This window comes from Triturus cristatus, chromosome 3_1 (assembly GCF_964204655.1).
Source record: "Triturus cristatus chromosome 3_1, aTriCri1.1, whole genome shotgun sequence".
Lineage (NCBI taxonomy): Eukaryota > Metazoa > Chordata > Amphibia > Caudata > Salamandridae > Triturus > Triturus cristatus.
The window spans coordinates 920976399-920995671 of NC_140583.1; the positions used below are offsets into that span (position 1 = coordinate 920976399).

At 41.8% G+C, this 19273-nt stretch overlaps 1 protein-coding gene across 5 annotated transcripts in view; it reads right to left on the minus strand.

Moving 5' to 3' along the window:
- Positions 1-19273, minus strand: part of PKP4 (plakophilin 4) — a 693496-nt gene that overhangs the window by 50814 nt on the left and 623409 nt on the right. For all 5 annotated transcript variants that reach the window (XM_085645508.1, XM_085645509.1, XM_085645506.1 and 2 more), the window contains 4 exons: positions 14144-14261; positions 10964-11152; positions 3295-3468; positions 1819-1969 (listed from right to left, as the gene is read on the minus strand). In XM_085645508.1, the coding sequence (XP_085501634.1) occupies positions 1819-1969; positions 3295-3468; positions 10964-11152; positions 14144-14261 (632 nt within the window). The remainder of the gene's footprint in view (positions 1-1818; positions 1970-3294; positions 3469-10963; positions 11153-14143; positions 14262-19273) is intronic.

Below are 19273 nucleotides of genomic sequence, written 5' to 3' on the forward strand. Positions count from 1 at the left end.
CTGGAATTGGACGGATACAGATTAGGTTTCTTCAGGAAGGGCATAATCATGGCATGCTTCCATTGCTAAGGAATGTACCCTGCCTATAAGGAGGAATTAAGGAGTCCCACCAGAAGCTGTAGAATGTCAGGGTCCAGGGTACTGAGCTTAGCTGGGGAAGAGGATCTGTATGGGAGCCCGATCATATATATTGTGCCAACATCACGAATAGCGATAGATCCATCAAGTGCCACGAGTTAAGTTTCTGGTAAACAAGTGTGGTAGATGAGGTGCTAAGCGAAAGGGCAGGAGGTATAGCTAGGGTAAAGGGAACATCAGAAATAGAGGGCGGCAAAGTAATGCAAAACTGAGACACGTCCTTACCGCCTGCCTCTACTGAAAGTTGAATGACCTGCACCTTTTTAACAAAAAAAAACGCAAATTCCTCTTACTGACACTGGGACAGTATTAGGGAAGGTGCAACATTATTAGGGTCGAAAAGTTCTTGCAATACCCTAAAAAGTGTTTTGGAACAATTTTGGGCTAAGGTAATTTGGCTTGAGTAGAAGGTGACTCGAGCGGCTCTACAGAGCCCCTGGTAATTTTTCAATGCCCTTTTATATTTGTACTTAGTGTCTTCATCATAAGTGAGCCTCCAGGCTCTCTCTAGACCCTTACAGAGATCTAGAGAAAGCAAGCTTTTAAGGGGCTTTACATCTGTCATGAACACAGAACACTGGTATTTTAGTTACTCACTGGAAATCTGTGGAGAACCTACAATATAAAACGGTGGAATCAACTGACACTGCTGCTGTCATGTAACATTGCAGTTCACTCTTCTACTTTCTGGGATGGAAGAGGAAGATATTTACGATCATACAGAAACTTTATCCATATTTTAGCATTCTGTTCCATTAACAAAAAAAACGAGGGATAACGGTTTGCTCGTAAAGATTGTGCATTCATCTCACCAGCGATCAGCATCTTTCACATGTTGAAATGAAGTTAAAATTAATCATCAATACAAAAATGACTGTGGCACAAATACTTAATTAAATTGCAAGCAAAGTCTTGTTCATATTTGTTGTGACCTGGAAAAAGATTCACTTCAAAGTATTTTAATTAAAAAAAAAAACCTCATACCTTAATGAGATTAAAACACGGCGGAACCCCATAAAAACAATGCAATAGACGTGCTTCAAGTAACTCTCCACCAGTAAAGCACTTGCAAATTATTATGGCACCTTACAAATAAAATCATGAATTGTAGCACAAACTCCAAAGATCTGATTTACTTTAAACATGTTATCCAAGCATGATGACACTCCTAGGTATTTTTTGGTAGTTTTGATATGACTGAGGTCAGGCCTGGCCATTAACTAGTTGAGAGCATGCTCCCCGGATAATATTGCATAATCATTGGTCACCATTAAACTTATGAGCATTAGCCACAGGTAAAAGTATACAAGATGAAGAATGGACATGGCCTATGATTGACTAGAATTAAGGTCACCAATAATGGTTAATGCTATCAGAATTTGAATGTGCCAGCTAGGTCTGGCACCCCTTCTCCCGTCCTGCTACAAACAAACAAACAGGTGTCTCTTTCAGGAGCTGTGGCTAAAGGCCTGAACTAGCTTCATTTCACGTAATTTGTTTGGGCTAGAAGTATTACTTCCTTACAATCCAACAAATGGGGTTACGATTTTAGCAAAATTAGAAAAGTCAATGCGGGGAGTCTCTAAACTTATTTTAGGCTGACGAGCTACCTAGGCAGACATGATACCCTTGTAAAGACTCAATTGACTTGATTTGTAGGCTTATAACAGCTTTACATACCAATGAGTTCCTTGTTCCGAACATCCAATGCCATATTCCTTAGCGCAGTTGCAACCGAAGAAACCACCCTATCGTTGTCCATCCTGAGAAGTTCAACGAGAATTGGAAGTCCCTTTTCCTTTCTGACAGCAGCACGTATGTAGGCTGCAAACTAAGAACGCAGACATTGTTCAGACAGTAGGCAAAACATATTTTGAAAATGTTAGCATATTAGGACACAAGAGCGTCAACCAAACATTATTTTGAGGATCTAGCAGTTCCTGGGTCAAACGAGGATGTGAATACAAAAGTAAGACAAAACAAATGGAAAACAAACAGAAACCCTGTAAGAAGATAAGCCCCATTTGGCACGGATACATAAAATAAGGGTGCGCATTATCAGGATAGGAAAATGCTATTGTAAACAAGTATCTAACAATCACAATCCAAGAGCAGGGGCACCTCATGAACATTCTTAGGAAAACTGTCTAGCAGAACAGTGGACACATATCCACTGCTGTCCTAAACATAGTCTTTCAACAGCAAAGTGGGTAAGGTGACTCTCCCTGCAGCTACCTTCCCTTCACCCAGTCCACCCACAGAAGCAGCACTGACAGGTAGGGTCTATTAAAGATCCGTTCATGTTACTAACTTTAAATTACAATTCAATGCTTAGGCTATGGAAAGAAATGCAACTCTGTAACGCAATGATCATGACTTACTTCAGCGCTGCATGACAGGGCCTTGAAATGCGGACAGTTCCCTTGTCAGCATTTCACATTAGTCTCCGGCAGTCCTGCACCAAGACAGACTTCGCAGGGGAAAGGGATGTGTTCACGAAGCAGATCTTGATATATTCGCTGGGCTGAGCAACAAGTAAAGGTGCGTGCCGAATATATCTTCTCAAGTCCCTGGTCTATTCCATGTTGCACTATGGCTAAAAGTGTGTATGCACAAAGAAATTTGTGGACACATATTTGCAAATTTTATTTCTGAATGCACCCATATAAAGAAAGTGTTTCTTTATTTTGTGCAGAAGGGGGAAACATTTGTGAAACTGGACCTTTGCTTTTGACCACTGATTCTCCGAGTAGAATAAAGGAGAAAGAGTTTATATGCCTTGAGGGTGGCAAAGGAAGGAGTATTCGGCACAGTTTATAAAACGTAAAAGAGAGACTAATACAGCGCCACAAATAGTTTGAGACTGAAGAGCAGGTGTGTATGCAAAAAAGTAAGGGAACCAAAAATAGTTACAAAAGGCTACCAATGGTTTAACTGGTTCAGCCCGCCTTAAAAAACAATATTGCTTTGAATGTGAACATGACAGAGCTACTGGCAAAGGAGGAACTTTTATAGTAGTTGTGCAAAACGTAAGTCTTGCTATGCCGGTAAATGTATTTAATGTATCAATAGAATAGCCAAAGACACGCTTTCTGAATAAATTGAACTATTTTCAGATTTTGGTCCAGAACAGATAAAGCAATAGCTTTCTAGTACCTTCCAGTTTCCAGCTGAGAGATTCTGGAGTGATCCAGCCGATCCTTCAAGTGTAGCTGGGTTCGAGCTCTCTGCAAGAAGCGTCAGATATGGTTTTACCACTGATGGATGCCACAGCATTTCAACACCTTTGGGAGACTTGGAAAATCCCGGTATAGGGCCAACACCATCCCACTAGGTAAATAGAAGAATCAGATTAGCTCATCTGCTTAAGACAGGACTAGGACATACAAGATTACCTTCATCAAGGATGTTTAATATATTTTCTAATAATGAAACACCAGAATATAAATAAACTAATAAAGAAAACAAGTGATTTAAAATAAACATTAGACCTCAAAAACAATTGCTTCATTTATATTCATCCTTTTCCTGTTGCATCAATTCTGCAAAAGTAAAAACAAAATTGTCTATGCCTGTGTCTGATTTTTTGTAAAAACCAATCTACAGGAAGCAAAAAAAATCATCCAGTCAATTTGGGGGTCTGATCCCAATAAAAATGTAATTATAAGCAAATCAATACACTTCCTTGTCACTAGGCTGTCGTATCCCTTCCTGTCCTGATGAAGACCTGCCTTAGATGCTTACGAATCTGCGCTACATCTTAGGGTCGAAACGTCAACGTTGCTAGTTCAACTTGTCCACGCAATCCCACAACTAGAATAAGGTATACTATATCCTGTTGCGGTCTATCTATCCAATGTTGGACTTCTGTGTAAAATTTCGTCCATCTGTGTAAATATGTGTAGTATATGTTATTTTTGTACAGCACCATGTCACTAAACACGATCAGTCACTAATTGCTCCACAGTCCACGTGCTTTATTTTGTTGGACAGCCGTATACATTTTCTTCATTTATACAAAGAGTAAAAAGGAATTCATTTTCTGAACTTATTTCATTGTTATGTGTTTGTGTGTTTCCTTCATTGGATGATTAGTGAAATATTTATGACTCGTATTAAGTACATTAGAAACTAAGTTTACGTGACTCCCGACAAATAGAATTTTAGGAGCAGCGATTTATTACATAGGATAACCATATTCCAATCACCCTCCAGGGCACAGATTTGTACTGCCAACTTCCTTTTTTTTGTATAGGCCTTTCTACACCCTATTGCAAGTTTTGTTTCATTCATGTTATGCTGGTCTTTCTAGAGCTCTCACCCCATTTAAACATGAACTATTCTTGAGGGAGATGGTGATGGTTTGGTTCTAGGGTTTATTTCAAATACATGGAGATATCTGTCTAGCTTTGGAAATATGATTCTAATTCCCCAGTTTTGGCAGTGATGTGATTTTCCCAAATAAGCTTCCCATGCTCTTTATTTGAAAATGTGAATTCAGTTAATTTGTTTAGTTATCTGAATGTTGGGGTTTTGAAAGCAATCGAAACAATATCTTTGGACTTTGGGAGTCTGGGATTGCTGTAAATAGCTTTTTTCAAAGTATTGCCCCTTCCCCCTGATGTATACGCTACTGAAAAAACACAGTACTGGATTTTCACCTAATGAATCACCTTATTAATGATCATAGCAATTGTCAGAGGTCTTCAAAATTTGCCTCCATACAGGAGATAGAGAGGGTCTTCAATATTATAGATTTGTGAAGGCTTGAGGTAAAATGCACCCTTGATCTATTTGTGGTTGTTGGGCCTGCCCTTTTTCCAGGGTTATCCCCAAACCTCTTGCCTTCTTCCTCCTATTTTTTCTGAACTGTTTTTGTTGGCTTTAGGATTCTCGTAACCAGTGCTAAAGTGCATACGCTCACTGTTTAAAAAGGATTGGCGATTGATTTATCCATGATTGGCTGATTTGATTTACAAGTAAGCCCATAGTAAAGTGCACCAGATGTGCCTAGGGAATGTAAATCAAAATCTACGAAGTGGGAATACAGTGCTGACTGTGCCACTCACATGAGTAGCCCTGCACACCTGTCCCTGACCAGCCATTGCAGTGCCTGTGTGTGTGCAGTTATAAGCTGCCATTTCGACTTGGCATGTGCACCCACTTGCCAGACCCAAACCTTCCCTTTTACTACTTGTAAGCCACCCCCAATGTAGGCCCAAGAGAGCCACCTGAGCAAGATGCTGTGTATTTGAAAGGTAGGACATGTGCTGTTGTGTTTTACATGTCCTAATAGTGAAATACTGTTAATTTTGTTTTTCAGTATTGCAAAGACTATCTGTCCCACAGGGTAACATGGGGATTGCCTTGAAATATCTTTTAATTGTCATTTCCCATTAGGAGCAGATAAGAGATTTGGAGTTTGGGGTCTTTAAACTCACAATTTAAAAATAAATCTTTTGGTGAAGTTGGCTTTAAATTGCGTGTTTGAAAACTACACATTTTAGCCTGTCTGTAGAATCTACGTCTGGATTAGGATGACAGCTGGGCTCTTGTGCATTCACTATCGACATTCACACAAAGGGAGCCGAGGTGTACCTTGCATATCTTGATGGGCTGATGGGCCTTCCTGAGTTAGAGTGGTGGGAGGAGTTGTCACCGACAATTGAATAGGGCTGTGCCTGTCCTCACACAAAGTCGTTTCCATCCCCATGTAGTGTGTCTTGAGCCAGGTCAGGAAAAGGCAGGGTCTTGTGAACTACAAAGACTTACATTTGAAGTTTGCCTACTTCAAAGGCAAAAACTAGTATAAGTACTGGAGCTGTGACACCATAACTTCAGAACACTTCTCTACTGAGGACATTCTGCCCAGAGAAGAGCAGTGTTGCTGTCAGGAGGGACTACCACTTTGCTGTTTACTTTGCTATGTTAGCCTGCTGCTGGCTGCTTCTGTCTTGGCCAGTGAAAGGACTGGACGTTGCTTTCTACATCCTGCTTTCCAAGTTTCTCCAAGGGCTTGAATTGAGCTTGCCTCCTGTTGGAAGTCTCAGGGATATAAAAGACGTCATCAACATCTTGTTACCAGCACTGGGTCTCTTCTGCTGTGAGTCCTGCATTACCAAGGGGTGCCAAAACCAGTCCTGGGCCCTTGGAACTGAGTGGTTGTACTGTAACCTCCATAAAAGCAAACCAGATGCCGTCCCAGACACCACTGCCTGCACGAAAGCCAGGGTGACTGCTCATGAGGAGCACAATGTATTAACTGAAACGACATTGCAGCCCCATACTCTGGCATCGACACTGCTGCCTGCACCGAAGCAGAGAGCACCACTCGTGAAGAGCACGACGTATCGCCTCAATGACATCGCAGCCCCTGGTATACAGATGACAGTGCCATCGACTCTGACCTAGTCTCCGATGCAACTGCCTGAACTGTGGCTGCAGGCACCACTCTTGAACAGCATGACGCATCGCTCCATCTCGCATTGCACCCCAGGTCTGCGGACGACAGCCCTCAGCATGGACGCTGCGCCGCTACCTGCACGGACGCTGCGCCGCTACCTGCACGGACGCTGCGCCGCTACCTACACGGACGCTGCGCCGCTACCTGCACAGACGCTGCACCGCTACCTGCGCAGACGCTGCGCCGCTACCTGCGCAGACGCTGCGCCGCTGCCTGCCCAGACGCTGCGCCGCTGCCTGCACAGACGCTGCGCCGCTGCCTGCACAGACGCTGCGCCGCTGCCTGCACAGACGCTGCGCAGCAGCCTGCACTGAAGCCGTGGTCACCGCTTGTAAAGAGCCCGCTGCATCGACAGCGACACTGCAGCCCTGGCCCCGCTGACGACAGTGCTCCTGACCTCGACATTGCAGAGTTCGTTCCCCAGCCGTGTGACTTCAAGGCCTCAACGACTTCTGCATGACGTTCGAAACCGATACCCACAAATGCCGTCTCATCTTCGGATTTCATCGCAAAATCCCCGAGCCTCTTCACTCCCAAAGGTACTGTTTTGCGGTGCTGTCCGACGCCGCATCACTGAAGTGTAGGATTTGTGTTGTTCACGACGCTGCGATAGCCCCGGTTGGCGCTATCGACTTCAAGGAACTGTTTATTAAGTCTGTTCTTGCAAAATTCATATCTTTACTTGTGCATGTTTGATTTTTATCGTTTTGATCATATAAATATTGGCTTTTTTTTTATTGGTGTGAAGTGCTTTTAGGGGTGTGATGTGTGTGTGATGTGTGTGTGGGGTGTGGGTGTGTGTGCTGGACAGGGTGTATACAGACTGCCAACTAGAGACTCCCAGTGGCCAGTTAATTTCCAAGACAGGATCGTCTTAGTCATGCACTGATGTCAGATGGCTTAGTTTAGTAGTAGGCCCTAGTAGGGGTGAGGTAATAAAGGCATTCCATCACAGTTCTGGTCTATCTGAGCACTTTCATTACGGCTTTCTTTTTTGCGGTTCTCCTTTTCCCCTTGAAGGCTACGATGTAAGTATCTGGATTGACATGTGTTGTCTCTTGTATTATCAGCAAGGGCACATCTTCCATAGGACCAATCTTCATGGAGTCGATTCCCACCTCCTTCCATGTTTATGTTAATTATGCTCCTCAGGTTGTTTGTTTTCCTGGTTTGCAATAGCTCTCTTTCTTAAATGTGTCAAATGTGAGAAATGTTTGTGACATGGTATGAGGGAACCACCCTATTACCAAAGGATGCCTTTTTATTTAGCTTATTTTTTCCCTTTCTTAATATAGGCAACTGGAGGTGTTCAGCAGTTTGGTCAGGAGATAAATTTAGGAGATTTGAAGAAATAACGATGCATTGCTTGGGGTGTCGCCAAGTTATCCCTCTGCAGTGAGCTCGCCATGGCTTTTAAGTCTCTTGAACTGGAGCGTCCTCTGGTGCACCATCCTCAGGGTCTTAGTGTTGAGCATTTATTCCTTCTGAGCCCGCTTTGTGTGGGCTCTTCTACCTACTACTTCTTGCTTTAAGTCAGAAATGCGAGGGATCCTCTCTGGTAACTGACAGTTTGTCTAACAGAGAGGCACATGTACAGTTATCTTCTAATGTTAAGACTCTGCCTTTAGCCCAGTTTATTCAACCTCCTTAATTTAGTGTCAGTTGCCATAGTGTAGGATGTCAGTGTTCCATCTTATCAGTGTGTATTTGAACTGCCATCATAATTGCCCCAAATAAGTAGTTTATGGCATACCACCATGGCGAGGAAACACAGGGGGTATCAGAGTTAATTAGATTCTCTGGCAATTCCTCATTAGGATCCTGCTTTGCTACATCCCTCGACTTCCATAACCTTTAATGCTCTGATGGAAGTCTTTCATCCACTGTAGGATGACAACACTTACTTAACTTAAATGTCTCTAAAAGGGCGTTGAGCCAAAGCAGATAACTTAATTTGCTTTAGTCCTGCCCAATTTTGTCAAAGTCTTGTAATCCGCCTTTTATGTGCAATTATGCTATAGAGCACGTTACATCTCTTCAAAGACTAAATGTCAAGCTGTTTCAACCACTACATGGTACATAGTTTGATAACAAAAATCAATCAACAACACTTTATTTTGATTATGCGATATAAACATAAAAGTGCAGAAGACAAATTTTCAAAACACCAGGTACATCCATCATTAAATTGAACTAAAACCACAAAAAACTAATTTACACAACAGTAAAAATGGTGAACAAAAACCACATAATCGTGCATCAACAATTGTTAAAACGGTCTAAAAAGCTTAACAGGACCTAAAAGGCAAAAGAATTGTGCCAGTAAGGTGCATGTTTCAGAAAGGTGCCCACCGAATGTGTCACATAGGGATTCAGGAGCATCCTTAAGAAATATAAAGCTGGTCTATACTGACGGAAGTCAACTTTTTTGCGTATTGGTAATAAGGATTTCCTCGGTGCCTCATAAAATATACAGAACAACATAAAATGTGCTAGGGTTTTGGGGAGAGAGTTCATCACAGGGGCAGAGCATGATATTCTTGGGGTCAAATTGACCAAGGGGGGGAAGTACAAGTGACATCTAATGGTGCCTAGGTGGAACTTCGTCAGTAAGACTCTCTCCCTTGTTGTTAATGTATAACAAATATCGCTCTACCCCAGGTGTCAATTGTAAACCCATCAGTTCTCATAATCTCCATGTCCTTCCTATTAGATGCTGCCTTTGTTAGAAACAGGTCTTTTACAGATTTCCCCTTTAATATGAATTCCCGGTTACAAAACAGGTCGCATCTACGAATGGCTTTCAAGGTTTTTTGTGAATAATTCAGCCATGATCACATAACAGGCAATCCTCAATGATATCGCGATTAAGGAAAGCCTCCGGGTTGCTCCAGATTGATATCAATAAGAGAAGAGGGGCAAGCCCCACCAGATCTGAAACATGGGACAAACCTAGTTCATTGAGTATGAATTGCCTTGAACTAACCGGACCAAGTAACCGCCTACAAAAGTGGGTTTCCACTCTCTGGAGGCTGCTGCTATCCCCATACCCCCAAATTTCCACCCTATAAGTGAGAACGGGTAAACATTTAATTTGTAAATTTTCAGTAAGGGGGCAATGGGTTTGCTCCCTACTCCTGTAGATACATTAAATAGAACACCCACTGCGCTGTTAAATTGTGAGCATCTTTCAGAAAGACAGGGCACAAAATTGTTGGTAGAATCAAAGATCACACCCAGATAAGGGAATTCACTGACCTTGGTAATATTAGTGCCTTTGATGCTAATTGGTCTTACCTTACTGTGCTGAGGGCTGCACACCATATAATGTGACTTGGTAATAATGGTGTACAGGCCCAATGTATCCATAAAGGATACAAAGTTGTCAACAAGGGCCCGGATCCCATTTGGCGTGTGGACAAGCAGCACAGCATCATTGGCTTAAAGAAGCGGAGGTAAAGGGGAGGCCTTGATTCTGAGTAGGTAGCTACAGCTGCTGATAACAGAAGACTCTAGGTCATTATATTTAAAAGAAAGAGAATTGGAGCCATAACGCATCCTTGGTCGACACCACAATCACAAATATTCTTTTAGGGGTCTACTAATCCTGACAAAAAATCAAGAGCTACATGCTACAAGTGAACATTTTGCAATTATATAACCAAAGCTAAACTACACCCTGTCAAAGTTCCCCTTGAGCTCAAAAGAGTGCTTATGACTATGTTCAATGACATTTATGGAGAGGATATAGTGTGACCTTGAAAAACTGAACTGCCCTCCTGGTAATTTAAATACATTTAACCCATACTTTCACTGTTTATCTGCTCTAGAACTATGCTGCCTAGTGAGTCTGGGGAAAAAAATATACCTGGGAAAAGATAATGTACCTATAAAGTTATAAAAGAGAATACCCAAAGCAAATTAGGATACGCGTCCTGCCAAGTGTGCATACTAGTCTACCACCTCAGTTCCACTGGTGTTTCTACAGTGATGGAAAAACATATGCCAAGATAGCAGATGCTTGCAGGGTTGGCTTGGTGAGTGTCCTAATGTGTAACGGAAAGATCAAAGAGATCCCGAAGACCGATGAATGTCCTGGGGTCAAGCAGTAAGAATCTGGATGAATATTAAAATACACAGTAGAGGTGCAAACAGAGAGCTGCTAAGTAATCTGTGTAAGTAATCTGTGTAAGGTGTTTTATAATATTTAGAGGCATTTAAAGCAGGTGCGCCAGGTTTCTAATTCTCGTCTACAATGCACTTTTGTAATTACTTGCCACTCCCGGGCAATGAATAAATCCAATTCTATATGACACAGCAGTCCATGGCTTGTTAAAGTCAACATTAAATAATCGTGCCAACCTGATCATCTTGTGGCGGCTTTTTCTTCTTTTTCTTTTTTTTTCCCCAACAGCTAGAATCTGAGTCTTTGCTTGGTGAGTCTTTGCAGAAATCATCAATTTCATTTACTCCTAGGAGCCTTGCCTGTGGCACTTCCAATTCTAAACGGTAGGATAAATTCCTCAGGGTACAAACACAATTCTCCACAGTCTGAAAAAAATGAAATCATTTACATCTCGAATACAAAATGAGGAACACATTTTTATTAGTAATTAACAGACTTAAATCACATGTCAATGAATCTGGTAATCATATCAGCAGAAATAGATACATTTTTTATGAAGCTATTGGACAGTTCAAATGTGGACATGCACAATTAAAATAGGACCAGATATTAAACACCGAATGCTGACAACATAATAATGCCTATTGGAAGAAACAGGTGAAATACTCACGAGTAATCATAATCAACCCAGTAGAAGCTCTTCATCTTTACAAATTTGGGGAAAACAAATAAAGTATGACTAAAGCCAGACTCTAACACAATACTGCCTACTTCCCTATAACATGAATCCGGAAAGGCAGTCAGAAGCACTTCCAGTGCCCAGGCTGAGCTGGCAGTAAAGGGTGCTCGTGGGTCACACCAGAGTGCCTATATCCCTCCACTAGACATTTAGTGTCGGCCTACCCATTTACTCCTTCGGGCATTTCACCGGTGTGTTGTATCCACTGGAGACTGGTTTGTGAAGGCAGAGGTTCGCTGCTGGTGCCTTGCTTCTTTCTCCATGTCACCCAAGTTAATAACAGCAGGCACAGCAAGTGCTTTGGGGTAGAGAATTGAATGCCAGGAAATACAAAAGGAGAGACGATAGAGGAGGAAGTGAGAGGGACTGGTTTGAAAATATTGCCAGGGCTGCTTCTGGTTCCATGTCTGGCCCTACAGAGAGCAGATATACATTATAAGTCACCTCTGGATGTTACAGGCCATATACCTTTGCAGTCTTGGGTTTAAATACAAGCTATTGTGATCCCAGTCCATCAGTGAGACGGAGTCATTGGCGTAATGCAAGATCATAAAATGTTGTCAACCCATCCTTGTATGATGGCAACAACAGCATCAAGTAACTGTTCCAAAAAATTGCTTCCACCATCTCCTCAAAGATCATTATTTTTCTGCATTCACTGAACCACATTTCTACCACTCTGAAAGAACTACATGGTCTACTGCTCCAAGCCTGCATCATCTTCAAGACCTGCTACATCACACACAAAGCAATAACTAACCACATCCAACCAATGAACCACTAAAAAAGCCAACCAACCAAGATCATTCAACATCAACATCACTAGATCAGTGTAGATCATTAATAATTCAGGCGGGGGTACAATTCGGTCTTCTTCAGGAAAGAGACAATGCAGTGAGATCGGCATTACAGAATAACAAGATTTTTTTGTAAATCTGCTCTCCCCTGCCTGTGATATTTGGTTGTTAGGCTGATTTATATAAGCAATTTTAGAATAGATCCAACCAGGCATTTATATTGGCCTTCTCTGCAGGAGGCCATGGAAGAATTCTTGCCCTTGTCGGGAGTCTCGGAGTTTGGGCTGGTCAGAGGCGGAACGCAAAATGATGGGCTCCCCTGCAGAATGTGATGAGGGGCTCCTGAATCTCCCATACCTCACACACTCTTTGAACTTGGTTTGAATGGTGTCCCCCTGAAGGCTTAGGGGTCCTCTAAGGGGGGCAGGGACCCCCTGCACGTGCCTTCATTATGCCCCTGGGGTTGGTTAAGAAGCAAAGCATGTGCCTTCATTTTTTAGATTACATTGTAATCACAATAATCAAGTGCCAATTAAGTTTTGAATATCATAGTATGAGATCGCTGGGAAGCATTGACTATTACAGATGAACTCTTAACTTGGACACGTTTTAGGGAACAGAACGCTTATTTTCATCACATTAACCATTTTTAAGTCCTTCCCTATATATTCTTTACCACAATTCCTCCTCCTCAGCAGTCCTGTGCTGTAGATGACCACAAATGACGAACTGCCTAAATTTCAAAGCTATACGGGGTCTGTAGCACACCTCCTTGTGTGAGCTGCATTCCTCCATTGACATTGTTGTCATGAAGGAGAGTAATATGCCCCCTTCGGGGCAAACCAGTTTGAATAGAGAAGCCTAAATGTTTTTGAAGTCTAGGAAATATCAATTGCCAAGCCTGTTATCTGTTCTTCTGCAGGTTCTTTCTGGACCCATCAATTCAGGTCTCCATTTAAAGGGAGTAATGTATTGCTCAGGAATCACCAATACTTTATCTACAGTCTACACCAACACGTTCAAGTCTCTCAACTCAAGGGTGTCAAACAGATGAAACACTTATCAGCACCATAAACTTGGTGTAAAAATAATACATGTTTTTGACCGCCTGCTAACAGTTGTTTTCAAACAGTGCTTACCAAAGCAAGAACCCATGATGACCTGACTGAAGAAAAATGTGAAAACGCCAGGACACAATATTCAGCAGTAAATAAAAGTAAATCAAATAAGGACATATGTAAACTAAAGATGTTCTATGAACAAAGTAAAAGATAACACTCCACTACAAAAACGTTATAAAGCGCAGAGTAAAAAGCAGCAACTAGGATTATTAGTAAGTTACAGCAGATGTGAGAAAGTCAGACAGCAAAAGAAGTGCCCAATAATTCACATCTGACAGTTAAAAATAAGGCGGCAGGTTCGGAAGAAGGGGGCAAGAAACGGTTCCGGCTAGGAAAGTGGTACTGCAAGATGGATCTTTCTCATTCTGATTAATAATCAAAAATGCTGCAAGAGAACTGGGGAATAGAAGATGGAGGAGAGCGATACCTAACAAACAGACCCTCTGCAAAATCCTGTCCACCAACCATTGTGAAATGTGCAAATTCAGAAACTGTGTACTAGGACTATAAAACCCACATTCTTGGCTCGTGAAACCTAATAATTTAAGTATGACTGGCAGGCAAAAGGAGGGAGAACAATATTGATTCAGTCTGCTTGTTAGGTCTGCCACATGTCAAAACAAATCTGGCCATTGTCCCATTTTATTAAGTAAACATTTCTATAACTAATAGAAAACCCTAGAATCATTCACAATTGTAATCGCACCAAAACATGCAATATGAGATATGGTACCTCAGGAATACTTAAAATATGCACACCTTGCTGTCAAAGTCTGACGTGTTCACACATGTATGAATCACATACAATAGAGAATCAACCAGCCCTTCACATGTCCGCATCTGTTTTCGAGCTTCTTCTCCTGCAGAGCTTAGGTTCCTAAACAAACACAGACGGCAAGGAATTACATTTATAAACTCGGAAAACACAAATCACACAAACCCCCACATAAGCAATGCAAGTTCCCCACGTGTGTTAGCTTCCTGATTGTCACTGGACTGAATGAAAAGTATGCACTTTTAGGTCATGAAAATTAGAGGGCGATTCCAACAATGTTTCCTAGTCCCCTTTTCATAAAATAAAAAACCCTTATCCTCAAGTAGCTTACCAAGTAATAATACCTTTGAAGTACTGGAGACTATGTAAAGGTGGTATACCTTGTGGACCACCCCTCAAATCATCCTATTTAGGCAGAAATCTTATCTTCTCCAGTGTGTGATTTTGTTGGGGGTGGGATGCAGAAGGGACAACTTGTTTTCCTGCTGCCAACTGTTTCGCCTATGTATCATAATAATCTTATTTTTTTTCCATGTAACTCGTTTTATGTATATCCTATAAAGTACTCTGATACTTCTAGCCATGTACACACTTAATAAATAATGCAAAATCAAACAATCACTAAAATATGAATTTAAATGTGGTAATCTGCGTTCAAACAGATTCAAATTTGGAGCAGCACAGTACTGCTTCCACCACTGTAAAAGAGAATTGCGCTCTCTTTTTCGGGACTCTACTTATGCAACACTGAGACATTTTTAAAATTTGCCCTTGTACAGTCCTGGCATTATGGTCATCAAATGAATAAGTAAAAAAAAAAATTAAAAAACTAAGTTATAAAGTTAGGATTTGATAATGAAATTCAAGGTTTTATGTCTACCTAGGCGGAGGGGCAGGTGACAGACTGGGTAGTGCCGAAGTTCGAGGGCGCTTTTATAAGCTAGGTAGGCAGCAGAATTCTCCGCAGACTGGAGTGGGTAAAGGAAAATACCATCTTGAAACCGTTAAAACCTTTAAGAAACACTACTATTTTCTTTAGATGTGCCAAGTCCCACAACTGATTGACCTCAACAGCCTGTGTGAGGTCTGCAGTTTTTTGGGACGGAGGTTACCAAGACGCTTTCTGACTGAAGCTCCATGACCTAACCAGGGAAAAATCCCACATTGTTGCTCAGCTGTGGAAGCATTAAAAAACATGGGGTCAGAAAAATAGGGGAGGCACCATTAATACCACAATGGACAAACTATCAACCAATCAATCTGGAAAGCCCTGGAGTGAGCCACAGGACTTCTCTACAAGAAGCAGCAGTTGACTCTGCTAACTTTGCGCACCCGAGGACCAGAGTGACTCACTGGTTGAGGAGCATGGAGATGTATGGGAGACATTGAGAAGCTGAGGTACTTGCATTCGCTGATCAGTAGGGGGCTGGAATTCCTATAGCCCCACACCCAGGACATATTGTTTGGGGTCAAGGACAACATGTTTTCATATATATTTTGTCACCTTCTTTTCCTGGACATATCTTAAAACTGCTTTCCTAGGGACCGCAACCCTTGGCTATGGGCTTGACAGAACAGCTTTCAAAAATTGAAGATAACTCCTTTGCAGGGCTGATCTAGGACTCCTAGGTAATGGTAAATTGATATTCTGCAATACTTGAGTAGCCAGACCAAAGGTTACCAAATGTAGATGAGTCCCCCAGAACCACCAAGAAATACAGTTTTTCCCAGAAAGAAAAATGCCAGAACACTCCACACGTTAAAGTTATACCCTCAACCCATCAACTTATACACACATGAGAAGCATCAAATGGAGAGGACACCCCAATGAAAGATCCCAGTGGATCAGCCACACATGGCTGATGAGGTGTTGAACAAGCATGACTGGACTATGTAGTGATTACTCAGAATATCGCACTAAAACAACAAACTCCAACTTCATTCAGACAGACTCACTCCAAACTAATGTTAAAAATCACTTTATTTTGATTAAGGCATATTGTTCTTAATAAATAAGTATGTGGTTTGTTAATTGCTCTCAATAACGTACAGTATTTCTTAATGTACAGTAGCTTAATTGGCTCAGAGTCTTCTGTGAACATATTATGGTGCAGCACTTGCCAGAAGTGTTTCACTCACTTCTGGTCTGTACTTTCCTAGACCGGTCACATCACACCTCATAAATGTTAGAGCAGAGACATTTCAGGTGCCTTCTAAATACAAACGGCAATGAGAGCAAAATAATGAAATATAATTTTACCCCAGACAATGTAAAGCAATTTAGACCTTCTAGCAACCAAGTGAGACCTCCCCTTTAGAACACTATGACAAACTGTTGAGATACGAATATTGGAAAATGAAATAAAGAGTTGGATTTTGAAGAGAGGCCATTTAACCAAAGGAGAGAGGAAACATATGGACATCCTGCAATATTTACAACCCCCCACTATTTAAAGGATGCTTATATCTTATTACACTGTTGTCCCATGACTCCATTCTCACGCTGGACTGTTAAGCAGGCCAACTAATAGGACCATTGGAAGTCATCAACGTATTTAAAGCTTTGTTTACACATTTTATTATTAAGGTGTTTGGTACAGCACAGGCATGTCACCTAGTAGCTACTTTGCATTTCTACGACCACAAGTAATGCCACTGAGAAAACTGGGGCAGTAAGACAAAACTGACTCAAAATGTCCAGAAACCCCAAGGCCGGACTAAGCCTCACACATGCGATTCATACACACCATAAGTGGTACACTGTTCCACATCATAGCATATATATCCGTGCTTGGTAAAGCCTGTGTCAAGTGTGGGCATGTTTGCAACGCTTCAGAGACCAGGCTGGGACCCCCGCATGTCCTTTGTTTCAAGGAGATTGAAAGAGCACCACTTTGTTGAGTGTGGGAAAATTGAAGGCTCCCACATTACCCTTTGCAGTTATAGTGGTAAGAAAAGACAAACCTTGTAGACTATTGAGAGTTTTCTGAAAAAATAGCACAAACTTAATATCATACAACTGCAGCTCAAGGTGCATGCAGAAATGGTGGAAGCAGTGACCGCCTGTGCAATGCAAGTGATGGGAAGGTACTGAACACAAACATACATGTGGCTTGGCTCCCACGGACTGTCCAATACAAAATATAATAAAGGAGCAGAAGGGAAGTTAGGCAGTTGTAGTGTTCTCACATTTCTTCTGGGTGTCTTAATCTAGGGATTTCATGCCAAACAAAATGATGAATACATTATTAGAGAGATTTGGAATATAACCTCCCTCCAATTAGAGTCAACTACTTCTAGACGCTCACTGATGGAGCAATCCTTGACTTCACTGTCTAAATTACCAGGTCGATGTAGAAAGTCCACTAAAACCTGCGATGCTGCATTTCCACCAAATGCCTGCAGGTCTTGTCCAGGATGCCTAACCCCATCACAGTGGACAGTCGAAAGACGAGTGCTTCTTTCCTAGGTTCAAGGAAGATCAACACTGAAAAGAGCGCTCTCACAAAAGCATAGCGACATAAGTGTACCATCACTTAAGGTGCCACCCTTAAGATCAAAGCCCCGGGAAGATTCTACAGCATGAAAAATAAAGCTGTGCACTGCGGGGGTGCATAAATGATCATGGGTGTGGGGAAAACCTTTAGGAGGAGTTATTTATATCAATTTTGTTTTTTTGAAACAATCTAAAATGAGGGATAAATAAACGGAAATATGTGATTGAGAAAAATGAACTGCCATTTTAAATACATTAATAATTGCCTCACCCAGAATATGTTTCTTGTCATGTTTATGCTAACACTTTTTCTAGAGGCAACATTGTCAGAAGATAAATTGAGTTTGTGATGACGAAATTGAGAGTGTAAAAATGGTGAGGAGTATCTCGTGGGCAGTTCCTTTACTGGAGACTGTAGGAGATTGTGTAATGATATGAATTTTGTATGAGTCTTATGGATTAGGTCAATCCCATAACATTCCATTGGTACTAAATTGCACTCAATCCAATCACACTTGTGTCCTGACTTCAAATAGATTTACTACACCTTAAGCCACCCTACAAGAAAATGACTGACTGCACTCAACCTTTGTGGAACTTAAGGGGGGATTCTTTGAGTACAGAGAACAGCACTGAATGTGGTAGTAGTCATTGTAGGCAGATTACGGCAGTGTTATGAACATGAAATAAAGGACTTCTGCTTGTGTGATGCTACAAGAAACTTGGGCTACTACAAATTATCATAATACTATAAATTATCATCATGTTAGCTGAAAGCCACACCTTCAACCTCGGAAAGAGGAAAACACGGGTATGTTAATTTAGACTGCAGTAACCATCCTGTGTGAAGACAACATATTGGTAGTTAAAATATACATGCCCTCTAGGGTTTGCATGCAGAAGTTTTTGAGAAGGGGAGTATCTGCTAATACATTTATTTAAGGTTATTTAAAGGTATCGGTCGGAATACCATTAGCAACAAAAGAAAAGGGCCTTACAGAAATTTTGTGTCCTGAATATCATCTGACTGGGTTTAGATTTATTATTAATTGCTATACATTTTAGGACAAGATCTTTCTGTCAAATGATAATTTGATTAGGGTATACTGGTACCCTACCTACACTAATCTTTGTGAATTATATTGTTTTTAGGATCATGCTTTGATGGTTAACACAAGCAAAAGTGCCACATAAATCCTAGCTGTGTAGCAGACCTATCGGTTGTGTTGGAATAAGAGTCAAAGGAGGGCGCGGATCGCCTACCCATACGTACCAGAGATACCACTCTTGATGTGCCAGCAGCTGCCGCATGGGGGCGACTGGTCGGCATTAACAGGGTGGAGCGAGGCTTGACGGCGATGGGGGATCTGTACGAAGATGGTGTGCTGTTGCCCTACGACTCTGTCTGTGAGCGTTATGGCCTACCGCGGGGGGATTACTTGCTTCATGCGGCCTTAGTATCGGCTATTCAGCGCCGGTGGAGGAGTGGGTTATCGGAGCCGCAGACCTCATTGGCCTGCCAGTATGTGGTGCTGGCAGCGGGCACCGTTAAAGCGGTCACATGCTTGTATCGGCGAATGACTAACGAACGGTTGGTCCCCCTCGAAAGGTTGAAACA